At 41.4% G+C, this 19,883-nt stretch overlaps 1 protein-coding gene across 1 annotated transcript; it reads right to left on the bottom strand.

Annotated features, from left to right (window-relative positions):
* Positions 1-312: 312 nt before the first annotated feature.
* On the bottom strand, positions 313-6,977 carry LOC124149045. The gene is made up of 5 exons (XM_046520391.2): positions 6,847-6,977; positions 5,277-5,413; positions 2,337-2,498; positions 1,170-1,216; positions 313-439 (listed from the first exon to the last, which is right to left on the bottom strand). Exons 1-5 carry the CDS (start codon positions 6,891-6,893, stop codon positions 380-382), a joined length of 453 nt encoding a protein of 150 aa, XP_046376347.2. The 5' UTR covers positions 6,894-6,977; the 3' UTR covers positions 313-379.
* Positions 6,978-19,883: the final 12,906 nt, after the last annotated feature.

Below are 19,883 nucleotides of genomic sequence, written 5' to 3'. Positions count from 1 at the left end.
TCGACTCTTATAACATTCAGACCACTGGGAGAAGACTCCGTATCCTGCTCCTGTAACTCGTGGGGATGTTGCAAAATTTGACGTTTTTTAGTCAGTACATTACTACTAATTTGATTAAATCTAGCAGTATTCCCAGACATTGTAAATGAGTCCCACACTTTGGTGTAACCCAAGTGCATGAAATAGAGGTATCTATCAAACCAATCAGGGAATAATAGCTGGACAGTCAATGTTAACGAGTTTTACATGTCAGACACCAAAACATACCGGTCAAATATCCTTTGTTTGTTTCCACATGTATCACTGTAAATATGTAGGAAAATTCCTGTTTTATTGATCAAACACGTTTAGCAGTTATTGCTGCAAGTGGTCACGTGATTCAGTTGTGGTGGCCCAAGTGAAGGCCGTGGCCGTGCAGGTGAGCCGTCTTCGTCAAAATCTGAAGTGTAATAAAAATATGTGATCGATTATATATATTAATACAAAATAATTGCGTGTCTTGTTGTTTCAAGCCGCACTCAACAATACTTCAGCTATATTACGATGGACAGTAAATGATCGATTCTGGGCAAGACAATCTGTGATTGATGTAATGAGCAACAATCCACGCCGTCAGGGTACTTTGCCGCGTCATCAACAATTTCACCTGGCCTTACCAACCGATTCGCTTACTCGCCTCTGACAAAAAAACAAAAAACAAATCAAATCAAATACAGGGGTAGATTATATTGTCGTTCGTCTCACGGTTATTCCATAATAACAACGGGGTAGTGATATTATACTTCATCGCCGAAGTTACGGCATGTTTGTATATTGTTGGTATATTGTTGTTGAAATCAACGCAATGTGACGTCGGCCTGTAAATATTTATTTACTGACCAGACAAACCAGTGATTGATATTTTCATCAACAGGTTTGTTATATTTGTTGTTCAGCAATATTCCGACTGGGTGCGACAACACGCAATGACCCATGTCACCGAGACTGAGCACCCGATCCGTTTTATGCGCCTCCTTCGGTAAGCATAGGTAATTTGGGTCCTCTTCAAGTGGAAACTCCACGGGGGTTTTGGCAAGACGGGGAGATAACCAAACCACCAGATATTTATTTTGGCTGAATATTAGACAAGCAGAGGTTTAAACCTAATCTATCAAGCTTTGTACACTTACGTTCATCCAATAGGCTGTAAACTCATCTTTAGAGACTTCCTTGTTTCCTGAACAAAATAAGCAGATTCTTGAAATGTCATAGCCAGATATTCCAAACAAATGCAGTTACTGTATTTCGTCGCAGTGTTGGAGGGCGAGACAGTTTAGAGCTTTGAACAGTAATTCAGTTTTATAACTGTGCGTGTGAGCTTGAGGTGGGCGATAAAACGGAAGTCATGCGGGTTTCCACTATTGTGAAACCTATGAGCGCCATTTATAGCTCCAACATAATCAGGTCGAACCCGGATTCCAGCATAGGTTTCAAAATCAACTCTTGCAGGGGCCGACCATTGTCCAAGTGTTAGTGATTGTCGTTTGACGCACAACACGCAAGCTCAATCATGATGCCTGGCAAACCTGTGACTGAAAGCACGCGACAAGCATCACGTTCTGTCGGACATGTTTTAATGTTCCAGCTTTTGCTTGCCTTTTAACAAAGTTTGTACGTTTGAACCTTTTTATGGTTCTTTGTTGTTAAACGCCGCACTCCGCAATATTCCAGCAATATGACGGCGGTCTGTTAATAATCGAGTCTGGACCAGGCAATCCAGTGATTGATATCATGAGCATCGAACCAAGACGTCGATTCGGACCACGCGATCGCATTAGTCGCCTCTTGCGACAAGCATACTCGCCTTTTACGGCAAGCATGGGTTGCTGAAGACCTATTCTACTCCGGATCTTCATGGGTCACATCATAAAGGAAGAGCTGGCAACTTGTAATCGTCCAATAACAGATGAGTGAGTGAGTATGTTTTTACGCCGCTTTTAGAAATATATTCCAGCAGTATCACGGCGGGGGACACCAGAAATGGGCTTCACACAATGTACCAATGTCGGGATTCGAACCCGGGTCCTTCGGCGTGACAAGCGAACGCTTTAACCACTAGGCTACCCGACCGCCCCCAATAACAGATGATCCCACCTCACCTGTAGACATACTTCACCACCGGACCTTTATATGTAGAACCGGACAATAAAATAAAACCTTTGAAAATGTGTGTTTTAGCACAAGGACATCGTTTGATCTCACACGAATGATTTCTGCCGTGGGTGCAAGTAGTGGAAAACGATCCCTACTGATCATAGGTACGAGTGTTGTAGGGACTGTAATAATGTATTGTTTACCGTCAAGATCCATTTTGCCATAGACGAGATCGATATCTGGAGTGTCAAGCAGGTCGTCATCATTAGCGTCGAACTCCTTGAAGACCGCATGGCTGTACTCCCTCAGGGTGGAGTGTTGAGGCACGGAGTCCATGTACTCGTGGTGGGTGACAATCTTATCACCTGGTGACAAAGGAAAGGTATAACACTGGGGATCCACCATTTCTTATTCCAACGGGAAGGAGATATATTTTCGATCACTGCTTCAAGACACGATTTTTTTCTTAAGGACCAGTCAAAAATTATATCATGGCAACCTGTAACCGAAGTGTAATTGGGTGGTTTTGACTCGCTGACTTTGTTGATCCATGTCATCGTACTCCGATGCTCATAATGTCAATCAATGGATTGTCTGGTCCATTATTTACATACCGCCGTCATATAGCTGGAATATTGCTCAGTGCGGCATTAAACAACAAACATAACCAACATCCCACGCAGTCACCAAGCCTGAACAACAGATCCATAGAACCGTAACGTTTGTTTGTTGTTAAACTCCACACTCAGCAATATTCCAGAGTAAATAATATTCTCTTGGTCAGACAAACCAGTGATAGATATATTGCCGTTGTGTAGGATGACAACGGTCAACCAGACACCGACGAAGAGCCCCCGATCCTTATAGCATAGCATAGGTTGTTCGGGACCGCTTCTAACCCTGAGTCCCCAAAGGATCTAAACCATAACGGTGACAGTGACGGATTGCTGAGACACACAGCCCCAGTCTGAGATCATACACCCTGACTCCCACTCTTACATCAGTCATCAGCTCCCAGTCTTGGTCCAAAGGCACCATGACACTCACTCCCAGTTTTGGTCCAAAGGCACTATGACACTCACACCCAGTCTTGGTCCAAAGGCACTATGACACTCACACCCAGTCTTGGTCCAAAGGTACCATGACACTCACACTCAGTCTTGGTCCAAAGGTACCATGACACTCATTCCCAGGTTTCGTCCAAAGGTACCATGACACTCACACCCAGTCTTGGTCCAAAGGCACCATGACACTCACTCCCAGTCTTGGTCCAAATGCACTATGACATTCACACCCAGTCTTGGTCCAAAGGCACCATGACACTCACTCCCAGTCTTGGTACAAAGGCACCATGACACTCACTCCCGGTCTTGGTCCAAAGGCACCATAACACACACTCCCAGTCTTGGTCCAAAGGTACCATGACACTCACTCCCAGTCTTGGTCCAAAGGCACTATGCGATCACTTCCAGTCTTGGTCCAAAGGTACCATGACACTCACACCCAGTCTTGGTCCAAAGGCACCATGACACTCACTCCCAGTCTTGGTCCAAAGGCACTATGACACTCACACCCAGTCTTGGTCCAAAGGCACCATGACACTCACTCCCAGTCTTGGTACAAAGGCACCATGACACTCACTCCCGGTCTTGGTCCAAAGGCACCATAACACACACTCCCAGTCTTGGTCCAAAGGTACCATGACACTCACTCCCAGTCTTGGTCCAAAGGTACCATGACACTCACTCCCGGTCTTGGTCCAAAGGCACTATGACACTCACTTCCAGTCTTGGTCCAAAGGTACCATGACACTCACTCCCAGTCTTGGTCCAAAGGTACCATGACACTCACTCCCAGTCTTGGTCCAAAGGTACCATGACACTCACACCCAGTCTTGGTCCAAAGGCACCATGACACTCACTCCCAGTCTTGGTCCAAAGGCACTATGACACTCACACCCAGTCTTGGTCCAAAGGCACCATGACACTCACTCCCAGTCTTGGTACAAAGGCACCATGACACTCACTCCCGGTCTTGGTCCAAAGGCACCATAACACACACTCCCAGTCTTGGTCCAAAGGTACCATGACACTCACTCCCAGTCTTGGTCCAAAGGTACCATGACACTCACTCCCGGTCTTGGTCCAAAGGCACTATGACACTCATTTCCAGTCTTGGTCCAAAGGTACCATGACACTCACTCCCAGTCTTGGTCCAAAGGTACCATGACACTCACTCCCAGTCTTGGTCCAAAGGTACCATGACACTCACTCCCAGTCTTGGTCCAAAGGTACCATGACACTCACTCCTAGTCTTGGTCCAAAGGCACTATGACACTCACTTCCAGTCTTGGTCCAAAGGCACCATAACACACACTCCCAGTCTTGGTCCAAAGGTACCATGACACTCACTCCCAGTCTTGGTCCAAAGGCACTATGGCACTCACTTCCAGTCTTGGTCCAAAGGTACCATGACAATCACTCCCAGTTTTGGACTAAAGACACCATAACACTCACTCCCAGTCTTGGTCCAAAGGTACCATGACACTCATTCCCAGTCTTGGTACAAAGGCACCATGACACTCACTCCCAGTTTTTGTCCAAAGGCACCATAACACTCACTCCCAGTTTTTGTCCAAAGGCACCATAACACTCACTCCCAGTTTCGGACCAAAGGCACCATGACACTCACTCCCAGTCTTGGTACAGAGGCACCATGGCATTCGTTCCCAGTCTTGGTCCAAAGGCACCATGACACTCACTCCCAGTCTTGGTCCAAAGGTACCATGACACTCACTCCCAGTCTTGGTCCAAAGGTACCATGACACTCACTCCCAGTCTTGGTCCAAAGGCACCATGACACTCACTCCCAGTTTTGGTACAAAGGTACCATGACACTCACTCCCAGTCTTGGTCCAAAGGTACCATAACACTCACTCCCAGTCTTGGTCCAAAGGTACCATGACACTCATTCCCAGTCTTGGTACAAAGGCACCATGACACTCACTCCCAGTTTTTGTCCAAAGGCACCATGACACTCACTCCCAGTTTTGGACTAAATGCACTATGACTCCCAGAGCAAGGACTTCCTGGCATCCACTCCCAGTCTTTAACCACAGACATCCAATCCCATCCCAGTCCTACCATTTTCATCGTAGTGAGCGAAGACAAGAGTTAGTTCGAATCTTTCAAAGATGCCATCGCCGTTATCATCCGAGCTCAGCCATACATTTTCGATCACATTAGTATAGATTTCATGGCTGTTGTGATGATTGTGCTCGCTGGAAAATTGGAAAATTACATTTCACATGACAAGCAAACAAATGCAGCAACAACGTCGTCGCTTTTTAGAATGCCCCCCATAATTCAAAGTTATCGCATATCTTGGCTTACAAAGCATTAAGTATGATGTTTTTCCGGTTTTATTTTATCGCCTCAGTTTTAGAAATCCATCTGTCAAAAGGAATACACACAAAATTGTACATGTACCTGCATTTGCCGATATCAACTACTTTATAGCCGACGATTGTATCATGCTTATTGTCGAAACGGCTTTTGAAACGTACACAGCACATACTCAATGGAAAGAATAATACTAATGTGCGCACGTATATTGCGCTTGCCTCCCAACACTCGGCGTGGCTCAAAGCGGTAACATTATTACCCTAGTCAATGGATCAGGATTCATTCGGTTTCCATTCGTTACCCCTTAGAGACTATACAACGTTAACCCGAGCTGCCTTGAAAAGTGCTAGACAGTTAGCAGTCACAATACCATATTCTACCGGGTACCCATTTTTTTCTTGCTTGGTGAACAGACGCATATTTAAAACAAAGTCACTTCCGGTTGAAGGAGACAACATGTGCTACATGTGCTTCAGTGTGGATCGGGACCGAATCCCTAGAAACTCTCAGGGGTCAAACTTTCGAACACTGTCACCCATGCAACAAATCTATGCGACCGACGTTGCTTAACCTCTCCTCATTTGTGATTGTGAACAGGGCCACGTGCAATCACATAAGCGTTTACATTCCTTGTCGTGTAAGGACGAGACTAGCTGGTCCGTAATTAAACTAGCCTGGATCAGTCACGCCAGTGGTTGACATCATGGGAAACGTCCCTTGCCACAGGGTTTCTATGACACAATCAACCGTGCCCAACCACCCTATCTATTACGTCACATCATACGACATTCATAGGTTGCTGGGGAACCGTTCTTTCCCGGAGCCCCCACGTGGTCCATAAATGAGCTGTTGATATCATGAGCAACTTGACATGCCGTAAGGGGTTCCAGAAGAAGTGGATTAGAAATGTCGTAGTCATGACTGCCAAATGCAGACATATTGAAACGGCTACATTAGCCAATTATTTATTAATTTCTTCATGTAACATTGTGAAATTAAATATTAGCAAGGACCAGAATAAGAGCTTCTTTCGCAAATTTTTAGTCCAAGCTCCTTTTTTTAGCTCCGCTTTTCTTTTTTGCGACATCTTCTCTGAAACCTCTTAATGTTATGAAACGGAAAGTTTGTGCATATGACCCAAACAGTTTTGTGTATACATATTCGTTACGTAATTGCGATCAGATCTTAAACATAGTGAGCATTGAAAATGTAAGTTTTGTGCCGATGGCAAGCCAAAACTTAGTCAAATATAATATTACGCAGTGTCACTAGACTGATCAAACTGACATTTCAAAATATTACAACTTACCATGAAACGCCAACGAGAAGAATTGCAACGATGAAAAAGGAAGACATTTTGAATGTCTCTTGTACACAATTATAACTCAAGGAAAGGAGTAGGTCACGCTAATCTTATCTTACCATGTTGATTAACACCTGTCACAGGTTATACTGAACTGTTCCATCAGCGTTTACCTAATACGGTACACGGCCTATTCGAGTATGTAGCATGAGCACATAATTTGACACCCGTGAAGATCCGGGTTAGAATAGGTCTTCAGCAACCCATGCTTGCCGTAACAGGCGACTATGCTTGTTGTAAGAGGCGACTAACGGGATCGGGCTCGCTGACTTGGTTGATGCATGTCGTCGTATCCCAATTGCGTGGATCGATGCTTATGATATTAATCACTGGATTTGCTGGTCTAGACTCGATTATTATACAGACCGCCGTCATATAGCTGGAATATTGCAGAGTGCGACGTTAAACAACAAACAAACAATTTTACCTGGTCTGTTATCTGTTTACCTCTTTAACATTCCACACTTTTCTTTACTTCAGGCATGAAGTATTATTCAGGTGACTCATGTAACATAACAGCACCAGCAAGTCAGTGTCCACTCCAATGGGGATTGTTGTCTGTTCTTTCACAAACGCAACTGCTGTCGGCACAATCATCAAGTCAGCATCTCCACTGTCAGGTTTGAACTCACATCCATTCTTCTGGAGCATCTCACCTAAGAGTGAGTGAGTGAGTATGGTATGGCAAGATCACGGCGGGGAACACCAGAAATGGGCTTCACACAGTGTACCCATGTCGGGAATCGAACCAGTGTTTGCGTGACGAGCGAACACTTTAACCACTAGGCTACCCGACCGCCCCCTCACCAAGGAAGTCTTCCTTCTTTGAACAGAGAAACATATTCCCGCTAAACTTTACCTTCCCACCAACGGTACCTTTCAGTCTCGAATGGGTCATGTCTTCCTTGAGGGACCATTTTCAATTCCATGAAGAACAGTGGCTTTCCCGTACCTCCTTTACACATAATCTGTATACAATAGACTTATACAATCGTACGTCGATCCACGTGGCCATACTACACGCTGCAGTACAGCTCCACCATCAAAGACAAAGTGTTTCAGTGCATCAGCTGCAGGCGGTTTCCAGTTGGGGTTGTGTGTAACTACACAGTTCATGCATGACAAGTTTTCGCCAATGTTATCTGCTGTGGTGATCAGTCGCTGTAGTTGTGGATCTACATGATTTATGTCTCCATCCACTTGTACTGATGACTTGGTTGCAAGGGTTGAAGCTTCATCTTTCTTTTTGAAAGAAAATCCTAGAACTTGTTTTCCTGTCATGGAATCCTCTGTCCAGTTTGCATAGCATCATCTACATTGACGGAAATGTCTACGTTAAACAACAAAGAAAGAAATAAAACAGTTTCCCCATTAGCATGTTACGCAAAGCTCGGTTCTCACTGAATGGGTATCTATCTTCAAGAAACATCAAAACCACCCGAATGACCTTCTGATGTGATTTGGTCATTTTCTTATGTTGATCACTTGTGCTGAAAGACACTAATGTAAGATTCTGCATGGCAGTGTTGACAGGAGGACAAACAGTCATAGAAAGTAGCCATGTGAGACGCTGACAGTAAACACTAACACTACAATACATGACTAAATTATATTCCAATCAGTCAAACACAGCATACAATTGTTGTTTTCAACCCTCTGTATAAAAACCAGCTTCGACGTTTGTCAAACCTGGTTCAACAACTTTAAACAGATTTCAAATAAACATCGCTGCAGCTAGAATCCCAGATAATAGTTCAATCTTTATGGCTAAGGCCAAAGCTATCTTAACAACTGTGACCTATGTTTAACAATAAACCCAACATAAAAGTGTCATCATCCTTTCATATCCATTGTCTTGCCTTCAGGCACTTAAAATTGTCTCCTCAAGTCATCCCATAATCCTTTACATTTTGGAACTTTTCAATGATTTTTTGCTGGTTAACAAGTCATGTAGGCATAGCAGGTAACTCAAAATCCGATGCTGCAGCTAAAGCAGCACTAGAAATCAATAAAATTCATGAATTCAAAACAACAATAGGTCATGATGTCGTATTAGCCACAATCGGTTCACCCTCGAATATCTGCTTAAAACAGATGAGGACGAACCTCCTAAGTGTATCCCTTGTAATGAAAGGTTGACTGTCAAGCATATATTACTTGACTGTGTGGACTTTGCAATTGCAAGGGATTCACATCATCAAAGCGTAAATCTGAAAAATCTCCTCTCCCGTGTAAGCGGGCAACTCATTCTCATCTACTTGAAAGACATTGGTTTGTATATTAAATTTTAAATATGTATGTGAATAATTAGCTGCTTGTTTTTAAATTTGGTGTGATGATTTTACCAACTGATATTATTGGTGGCTCCGTCCGGGAGTTAACTGTAAAATGGTTGCCCGCCTGTGTGACACGTAACTCTTGTCATAATCGATGTAACTGTCATCAACCAGTGCTGAAGCCAACTAATTACTGAGCATTTTAATATAGACTAGTACTGAGCACACCTTATATGTTTGTCTTCCTTAAATTAACCCTCTTGGTGCTACTGGACCATATATGGTCCCTCAATTTCCACACCCTCTGAGAGCCACGGGACCATATATGGTCCCGTGAAAATGTCCCTTTTCAACTGTGAATTAAGATGTCAAACACTGAGTGCGCAAATTTAAAAATTATGACCATCATCACCCTAATCATCTCAGCTTTAAAATCGTGTAAGTCATATTTTATACAGTGCTACGGATTGCGAAATATGATGAGATTAGTAAAGTGGTTACCGCGCTTCTCGACCTTTTTCCATGCGAAATGAATTTTATGCGAATGACGGCGATGTTTTGATTATTCACCCGGGCCACATACACGTAACTATTTTAATATCAGACAGCCAATTTGAAAAAGAAATCAATGAGACTGGTCCGAAATAATTACTTTTCCCCACTTTCCAATTATTGGCTTCAGACTTCTGACGTTTAGTCCGCAATGGAAGTTTTTTTGTTCAAGTATTGCACATTTTTATCGACCGTGTGTCATGGCAATTTAGCACGGCACCAGAGACAGTGCATTGCAGATTGTCTTTATGTTTATGATGCTGATTTACAGAAAATATTCAAATCTAAGATATGGAAAGATAGCTATGATCGTTAATATTGAGATTGATACAGTGTATATTTATGGGAAAGAAGTTCATTATTCAGTTTCATTGAAACTGTGATAATAGCGCTATGATTGGTTTGCTGAAATAGTATTTTCCATGAGACGAACGTACTTGGAACATGCTGTGATTATACAAGATTATTAATATCCATTTATGTATGTGTATATACACTGATGGAATAAAATAAAGGTTCGCATACATGGCGCAGACATAAGATTTTAATACAACACTTGATCAAATGAAAGCTGCATGGTAAATAATGACTTAACCTCAGTTCTTCAGTATGACATGTGTGACCACCACGAGCTCTCACAACAGCCTGACAACGTCTTGGCATACTCCGAATAAATGCCCGGATTGTAGCCCTTGGAACATTATGCAACTCTTGTCTTAAACAGTCAAACATCTCGCCCAGATTACGAGGTTGATTAATGCGATCTCGCACCCGACGACCAAGAACGTCCCATAAATGTTCTATCGGGTTAACGTCTGGACTTTTAGCCGGCCATGGAAGCACAGCGACCTGGTTCTGCCTAAAAAAATCGGCTGAAACACGAGCAGTATGTGGCCTTGCATTGTCCTGCTGAAACTCTAACAACCGCCCAAATCTGTTAGCGAACGGAAGCACCACTGGGCGTAACACTTCGTCACGGTAACGAACACCAGTAAGACGACCATCCACAAGAATCAAATCTGTTCGGTTGTCGTAGGTGATTCCACCCCAGACCATCACTGATCCACCTCCGTATCTGTCATGCTGCTTGACAGTGCATGCTTGGTATCGTTCATTACGTCGTCTCCAAACACGTATCCGACCATCTGCATTGTCAATATTGAAACGAGACTCATCGCTGAACATGGTGTATCGCCAACGACGCATCTGTCTGGCTCCATGCTGCCTTGCCCACTGTAACCTTCGCCGTTTGTGTTCTTGAGTCATCCTGATTCCTACCACGGGACGGCGACTTTGTAGACCCGCTGAACGCAGCCTGTTACGTACTGTGCGATCACTTAACCGTAGATGTGTGACAGCTCTGAACTCGGTATTCACTTTTGGGGCAGGTTTAAAGCGATCCCTCAAACAAATCAGCCGAATCTGAGGATCTTGACGAGCTGTAGTTTTCTTTGGTGGCCCACGCCCACGTCTCATGACAACATTGCCGGTCTGCCTGCAGAGGTTCCACAGTCGTGAGAGGACACTGATGGACTTATGAAAGTGTCTTGCAACTTCTCGCTGTGACTGGCCTGACCTCACCATCCCGATTGCCTGCCATTTCTCCTTCAAACACATGTACTGTCTTGGCATGTTTCACGCAGTTGATGTCAATGAGATCGGTCTTACAGTAGAAGACTTTATACCCCATTGTGCCATGAAAAACTACTGAAACACGTGCACTGCATGTCTTTCTATAGGTGATACCCTGCGTTTTGGAGATGCTGACCATGTACTTCCGAAAAACGGCCACAAAAAAATAACAACATTTGGACTCATTGACCGAACACACTATGCGATCCCTTATTTATTTCCATCAGTATATTTAAATCTCCTAAAAAAATATCATCACAACACGACAGTTCGTATTTCTAACATTTTGCCATCGATATCGATATTAGACGTAATTAATATTAGATTTAGAAATTATTTATGAAGACACTACTCTTGATCAACGTATGATAATCTATTGCAAGCCTTGAACTCTTATTTGATATATTATCTGAAATGTCAGCAATGAGTAAACACTTCTATTTTTCGTTCAATGACGTTACAATCTGCAATTTTATTTGTGTAGGCTAATAGACTGATTTCCCGTTGTGAATTTGTCGTCTGGGCAGGTGCGCGTGATTTGACCTCGCGTGTTGTGACGTGGATGATATCATCCCAAACAGCTGATCTAATGTTTAGGTACTATAAATGTTTCGTTTTGTTTGTTCGTTTGTGGTTTAACGCCACACTCAGCAATATTCCAGCTATTTGACGGTGGTCTGTAAATAATCGAGTCTGGACCAGACAATCCAGTGATTGACATCATGAGCATCGATTCACGCAATTGGAATCGATGACATGCTTCAACCAAGTCAGCGAGCCTGACCACCCGATCCCGTTAATCGCCTCTTACGACAAGCATAGTCGCCTGTTACGGCAAGCATGGGTTGCTGAAGACCTATTCTACCCCGGATCTTCACGGCCGGTGGTGTAGTATAATGGATACACGTGGTTTCAGCTTCCAAATTATTATACTCTCTTTGACTTAACTGGAAAGATCTAGTACATCACGAATAGAAAAAATGTCCACAGCGACCGACGAGTGAATGAAAACATTTATCACTTGACTAACACTGTTAGAATACTTTTGCACACATTTATTTGTCTGATGACCCTCTTGTGTTTGTATGTTTGTTTGGTGTTTAGCGCCTCGCTCAGCAGTATTCCAGCTATATGAACGGCGGTCTGTTAATAATCGAATCTGGACAAAACAATCTAATGAATGACATCATGAGCATTGGGATACGATCACATGCATCAACCATGTCAGCGAGCCTGACTACCCCATCCCGCTAGTCGCCTCGGACGACAAGCATGAGTTGCTGAAAAAGTACCACATGGGTTGAGAGACTCAGTCCGGATCTTCACAGATCGATGACCCTCTTGTGAAGCATGTCCAGACTCCTGGTGAGAACAAGGCAGTCCACAGTTATTCTCAAACGAGCCAAGGAAGTAGGATATAATCTCACTGTCAATGTTGGTGGTTTTGTACTGCTGGACGGTACAGATATGAGTGAGAACCAAGCGAAGTGCCATATCAAATAGGCCCAGACTCACATTGTCAGTTGATTCCAAGCTCTGGCACAAACACAATATCTTTATCGACATAATGGAGTGGCTCGATCCTTTTATTATCGTTATTGCGTGTCCATCCACGGCACGACCTAAAATGGGTGAGTTGAAATTAAACGTCGCTTAAATTACAGCTTCCAAGAATATGTAGAGGTCGATCTTGTCCATTTGCTTAACCCAATGAAATCATTTATATCAGTGAGTGTTCTGTCTCTTTTGACATTACTATGATTGACAAGATTCAGGAAAAACATGGCAAATATGCGGACCTCGCTTTCGAATATGTCACGCTTGCATCAAAAGTACAGAGTTGTCCGACTCCCCATTGTTCTTGGTGCCTTAGGTTTGGTACCTCCCAAACTGTTGACTTACATTGGGAGAGTACTCGGGTTTGCTACCAGGGATACAACCCTTCTGGCAATCTGGGTAATGAAGAAGGCTGTAGTGTTAGGGAGTCTTCACATTCTCCGAAAAGTTATGGGTGGGTTTGACAAGGCAGTGCTGTCTGGGCTGCGTGTAGAGGGGCAAGGGCCCTGAGCTGATGATGAGCCTAACCAGCCTGACTGTGCCAGGATCACTCAAACCCTCTTTGCTGCATTTTTATTTTAATCTGTAAATAATAATAATGGTTATCCTTCATAACTTGAAACAGAATACAAATCAGAAATATAAGAGTCTCCTGAAGACTTAAAGTAATCATAGCAAAACGACTGTTGTAAATGAATGACAATTGACGTGGTACTAACATGGGTTGTAAAGTTTGATTTCAAAATATCAATAATTCTGATTATTGCTGTTCAGTTCTGTTCTATTCTATTTTTATGTAAAACCCGTGAAGTTAGAATTGGTCTACAGCAACCCTTGTTAGCCGTAACAAGCGTGTGCAAACGGGATCAGGTGGTCAGGCTCGCCGACTTGGTTTATACATGTCATCGCGTCCCATTTGCGTGGGACGAATCTCAACATTGTCTGGTCCAGACTCAATTATTTACAGTGAGTGTAACGTGGCATTGGCACTATTTCAGCCATATAGCTGGACTGTTGCCGAGTACGGCGTTAAACATTTAACAAACTACTAACAACAGTGTTCTTGTAACTAATTCCAAAATTCTAAAAATCCAAATAAATAGGGCGCCAAAAATACCCTACGTACACAAAATGTATTCTATCACAAATTGAGCTATTTCGTGTCAAGTTCACTACAAAAATGTTTATCATCAATTTAATATTTCTATCATTGAAAAACAATGATTGGTTACTTTCCGCTGGCAATTAATTGAAACAGGTTGGCTTTGGAGTCAAATTTAAATCGTTTGATATGGTTTGCAAAGATGACTGAAAATACAGCTGTTGGATTTGAAACATCATTACCGATGTTCTCATTTCACTGATTTCAATGACATGAGTGAGTGAGTTAATATTTAACGTCACATCGGCAGTATTTCAGCCATATCGTGACTAGAAGTACATTAATAATACCTATATTGAGAATGAATAAAAACCTGTCAACGATGGACAGTACAATAACTAGATTTATCACAGATTATATTTATACTAGTAGATAGCAATAAAAATATAACATCATACGTAACAATACAAGATCAAAATGAGCTATTGATCGCCAGCCACTGAAGAGGGATCACCATGCTAGGCTCAATGGGGACTTACAGTACTTTTGCTACCTGCATGGACCCCAGTCAGATTTACATCATCCCTTCAGCTGTTGGCGATTATTGATAAAGTTAGCAAACATTAAAACAACACATATGCTACGATTAAATGAGTGGTACAGATAAATATACTTTGAAAGACGTGGTCTTACATACCCTCTCAGGGGGACAATAATTTTACACTACTTTAACCCCCTTTGAGGATACAGCCATTAACAATCTCAGTTATTAATTTTATTCAACCAATTATAAAAAAACGCTGATTATATACAGAATATATCATTCAAAATGTATGTAATAATTCAATTTCCTTTAAAAAACTGATGATTAAATGAGAACTAAGATTAAAAAGATCCTTGAAGAATGAAACTTTGAAATAGTTATCCCTTGTGATGGCAAAATCAATACAGTCAAGCAGGACAACATGCTTGACTGTGATTCTTTCATTACAAGGGATGAAAAACGGAGGGTCTTCACCTTTCAACAAATACTTGTGTGTATATCTGCTATGGCCAATATGACATCGTCGCATAATGACCTCTTCAAATCTGGACTGAAAGTCCAAGTAGGTATAACCGATAGTTGGTTTAATTTCATTTAATTTATTGATACCTACTTGGGTGTCCCACTTCTTCTGCATGGGATCCCTTATGTAACATCTAATAACAAGTTTATAATCACTGTATGGGATAGGAAGTGGTGTCACAGATTCGTAGAGAGCTGCTTTTGCAGCAGCGTCAGCCATTGTGTTACCAATGATTCCAACATGGCTCGGTAACCAACAAAAAACGATGTCGTATTGGCCAGTAGCAAGATCATTAAACAATTCAATAATTTTGATTAAAATGGGATGCGTACAAGATAGATTTTTAATAGCTTGAAGGCAAAAGAGTGAGTCTAAAAATATGATGAATTGTTTATGTTTTGATTGGTTATTGATATATTATAATGCTGTGAATATTGCCTTTGCTTAGGCCGTAAAAATGAAACAGTTATCAGGTATTCGGTTTGGTATAGTCCTGGATCCAATGACAGTGGTGCTGGCAACAGCGTCACCATCCTTGGATCCATCTGTAAATATAGATTTGTAGGTATTGTATGAGGATCGTAATTGATTATATTCTTGCAGATACATTAGTTGATTTGTTTCAGATTTTTATCCCCCCGACATATAATGACGGGGGGATATAGCTATCAGTATGTGCGTCTGTAATCATTGTTTGTCCGGAGCATATATCCGAAACCGTTCAACCTAGCTTCACAAAACTTGGTACACTTACCAATCAGGCTCAGTAGTAGTGCCTTTTGCTATTTAGAGATTTTTAGATTTTTTTTATTTTTGTCGTTTCCATGGAATTATGATGAACTTAGGAAATTTGAGGGTAATGCTCTTGTCCAGAGCATATTTTCTAAACCGTACAACCTAGCTTCGCAAAACTTGGTACACTTAACAATCAGGCTCAGTAGAAGTGCCTTTTGCTATTTAGTGATTTTTTAAATTATATATTTTTGTCGTTTCCATGGAAATATGATGAACTTAGGAAATTTGAGGGTAGTGCTCTTGTCCAGACCATATCTCCCGAACCATACAACTTAGCTTCTCAAAGGTTTTTACACCTATCAAACAGGTTATGAAGTGGTACCTTTGCTATAAACAGATTTTTTCTTTTTTTATCTTTTTTTCAATTTAAATTGAAAATTGATGAATCTAGGGTTATGTCCTCGTCTGGAGCATATCTTCTAAACCATGCGACAGAGATTCACCAAACTTTATGCACATATCAATCATGTTCACTAGTGGTGCAATTTGTTATTTATTGATTTTAAACTTTTTAATTTGTAGCCCCTGACATATAATTCTAAGGTGTACTATTTACCGATATCATATACTATATATGATGTGAGCTACAAAACCTAGTACATTCTCTTTATGCCTTTGTGTCATGAGGCTACAACAGAGCTATTCATATTACAATTTCATGAGATCATCAGAAAGTGAGCGACATGAACCAATATTTAATAACCTTCATTATATTTCTGGTTTTGGCATCAAGGAAAAAGATTTCCTTGCCAATCTAAATACATTTGAAGGTACACACAGTTTACCGACATGCCACGTCGGGGGGATATGTCATCTTCGGATGACTCTGACTTGTTTAAAATTAGTGAGACAAAGGTCTACTTCAGGCCTTACTAGTTGCAAAGGAGGAGTAGACAAAAGACGGCATGGAGATATTAAATCTAAGTCAATATTTGCATCTGTAATGTGAGACTTGATCCAAATGCCAAGTGGCGGTACAAATTTTGGCTGGTTGTGAAACAGTTCCTCATTAAGAGGATGGACGACGCAGTTATAAGCTGGATTTGATGGGTTTGGACGTAATTTATATTATAGTTATATACTGAAGGGATAATTTTGGTCGGCGTTGTGCAAGCTAAGGCTCATCGGCCTCCACATACAAACTATCTACAGGAGAGGTTCTAAATGCTCCAAGACAGAGCCGCAGTCCTTGATGATGTATGCTATCTAATTTCTCGAAAATTACTTTTAGCGGCTCCACCATATACAATTGAACCATAATCTAGTTTAGATCTCATAAGGGATCTATACAGGTGAAGTAAGGTTGCCTGATCCCCACCCCACTTAGTATTTGCAACAACTTTTAGTAGATCAACAACCTTCAAGCATTTAGTTTAAAGTTATTTTATATGAGGTACAAACGTCAAGTGGCGATCAAAATAAGACACAAGAACTTGGTCTCCTCAACAACCTTGATGGGGGCACCGTTTAAGAACAGTTCCGGGTCTTTATGCGGTCTATACTTTCGACAAAAATGGATACAATTTGTCTTTGCTTTAGAAAATCTAAAGCCATTCTCAAGCGACCACTTTTGGATCTTATTGAGGCAAAGCTGCAGTTGCCTTTCTATTGTGTACATGTTTATGCCACGACAAGATATGTTGAAGTCATCTACAAAGAGTGACCCATCAATTGAGTCATTCAATACCTTGGAGAAACTGTTAATTTTAATGCTAAATAATGAGACAGAAAAGATACTGTCTTGTGGGACACCATGATCCTGACTGTAATGATCAGACGGGGTTGAACCCACACGGACATGAAATTGTCTGTCGGTTAAAAAACTGGATATAAACTGAGGCAAACGACCTCGAAATCCCAAATCATGAAGATCTTTTAAAATACCATGCTTCCAAGTTGTAGCAATAGCTTTTTCTAAATCGAAAAAGATGGATACAGCATGTTGTTTATTTATAATGGATTTTTTTATGAATGAATCTAAACGCACAGGATGATCAATGGTACTCCTATTTTTCCGGAAACCACATTGTATATCTGTAATGAGATGATTGGTTTCCAAATACCAAACTAATCGATTGTTCAACATATGCTCCATAATTTTGCAAACGCAGCTAGTGAGAGATATGGGGCGGTAATTTGATGGATCTGTATGATCCCGTCCATGTTTTGGTATAGGGACTACAATTGCATCATGCCACAAAGGAGGAAAAATCCCTGATGTCCAAATATCATCAAATATAGTTAAATGTGTCTGGAGACATGATTCAGGTAAGTGTTTTAACAGCTGATAATGAATATTATCAGCTCCAGGTGCAGTATCATGAGCTTGCCAAAGGGCGGTATTGAGTTCATGTAGTGAAAATACTTCATTGTTATCTTCACCATTATCAGAGTGAAAATTAACCTTTTTCTTTTCCTGTTTTTGCTTAAATTTCTGAAATTTGGGATCATAGTTGGATGATGAAGAATGCTTGGCTAAAGTTTCACCTAATTTATTTGTTATGTCAGATTTATCCGTTAATACATTATTACCATCTTTGATATGTTTAATGCTGGACTTAGAACACTGGCCTTTAATTTTTTTTAATCATATTCCACACCTTTGATATAGGTGTACGTGAACCTTTTCTAGATACATAATTTCTCCAAGACTGTCGTTTATTCTGTTTAAATGTTCGTCTAGCCTTTGCACTATTTATTTTTAAATTATTTAAATTATGGACCGTAGGGTGTCGGCGGAAAAACTTTTCTGCCTTTTTCCTACGCTTTCTAGCCTGTTTGCAATCATCGCTAAACCATGGCTTGCGAATGTGCAGGTTCACAGAGGACTTAGGAATGGTTTCATCAGCTATGTATTTCAACTGTTCTGAAAACATCTGAATAGGGTCTAGAATGTTTTGAAAAGTTTCAGGTTTCAGTGTTTCAACCCAACGGGTATGAAATAAGGGCCAATTTGCTCTATCAAAATTCCACCTTGTTGAAGGTGGCTCATCAGTCGGGAGAATAGTTTTTAGTAGTGTGGGAAAATGGTCACTTCCACACAGGTCATCATGAACTGACCAGTCAAATTCGTTTAGTAAATTGGCATCCGTAAGTGACAGATCCAATGCTGAATAAGTTCCTGTATGTACATGTTTGGACCATCATTAAATATACATAAATTATTGTTTGTTACAAAATCTTCAAGGACTGTGCCCTTGGCGTTGGTATCAACACTTCCCCATAAAGGGTTATGTCCATTTAGGTCACCCATGATGACACAGGGTTGAGGGAGTTGGTCAAATAAAGACTGAAGATCAGCCGGAAGAGGAGAAGATGGTGGAATATACAAAGAGCAAAGTGTGAAGGCGATGTGAACTGTTAGCCGGACTGCAGCGGCTTGAAGATTGATGGTAAGAGGAATTTCTCTATGGATTACGTCCTGTCTCACAAAGATTGAAGAACCTCCAGCGGCTTTTGCTCCTGGAGCTGAGAAGAGATTATACATGTTATATTTCCTGACATCACATTTATCTGTGTTCTTAAGATATGTTTCTTGTAAACACATAGCTGATGGTTTAAAATCTTGAATTAAAAGCTGTAAATCATTAAAATTATTCCTAAATCCTCTACAATTCCATTGAATTATGGTGGACGATTGAGTCATGGTGAGGAGGAAGGCCTCCTACTACTGCTCTGTGACGATGGCGTTTCATCCATGTCCAGAGCATTAAAGGAGTTATGGAGAACTATCTCTGAAGATGAGGAGTTCCTGGTTGTCTGTTTTCTATTTAGTTTTTTTCTTTCTTTTCTGGTCAAAGGTTGAATGTCTGGTTCTACAGCATCAGATTCTTTAGTGACAAGCACTTCAGCAGCAGACACTGTATTGTCTGTTTCAGAGAGATTCACAGTTTGGATGGAAGATGTTTTAGAAGTTATGCTGACAGGTTGATCTGACTTTTTACCCAGGACAACTCTGTCTAGAGATTGATGAGGTTTGTGTAACAGGACGAGCAACAGCTC

This window comes from Haliotis rufescens, unplaced genomic scaffold (assembly GCF_023055435.1).
Source record: "Haliotis rufescens isolate VD_foot unplaced genomic scaffold, xgHalRufe1.0.p SCAF_8, whole genome shotgun sequence".
Lineage (NCBI taxonomy): Eukaryota > Metazoa > Mollusca > Gastropoda > Lepetellida > Haliotidae > Haliotis > Haliotis rufescens.
The sequence above is the reverse complement of the archived record's forward strand: the minus strand, read 5'-3'. Positions and strand labels throughout refer to the sequence as shown.

Coding starts and splice junctions, on each gene's coding strand:
- LOC124149045 (XM_046520391.2), bottom strand. CDS start 6,893: ATGTCTTCCTTTTTCATCGTTGCAATTCTTCTCGTTGGCGTTTCATG. Junction 1,217..2,336: donor TGGCAAAATGGATCTTGACG/GTAAACAATACA, acceptor TATTTTGTTCAG/GAAACAAGGAAGTCTCTAAA. Junction 440..1,169: donor TTACAGCCTATTGGATGAAC/GTAAGTGTACAA, acceptor ATTACACTTCAG/ATTTTGACGAAGACGGCTCA.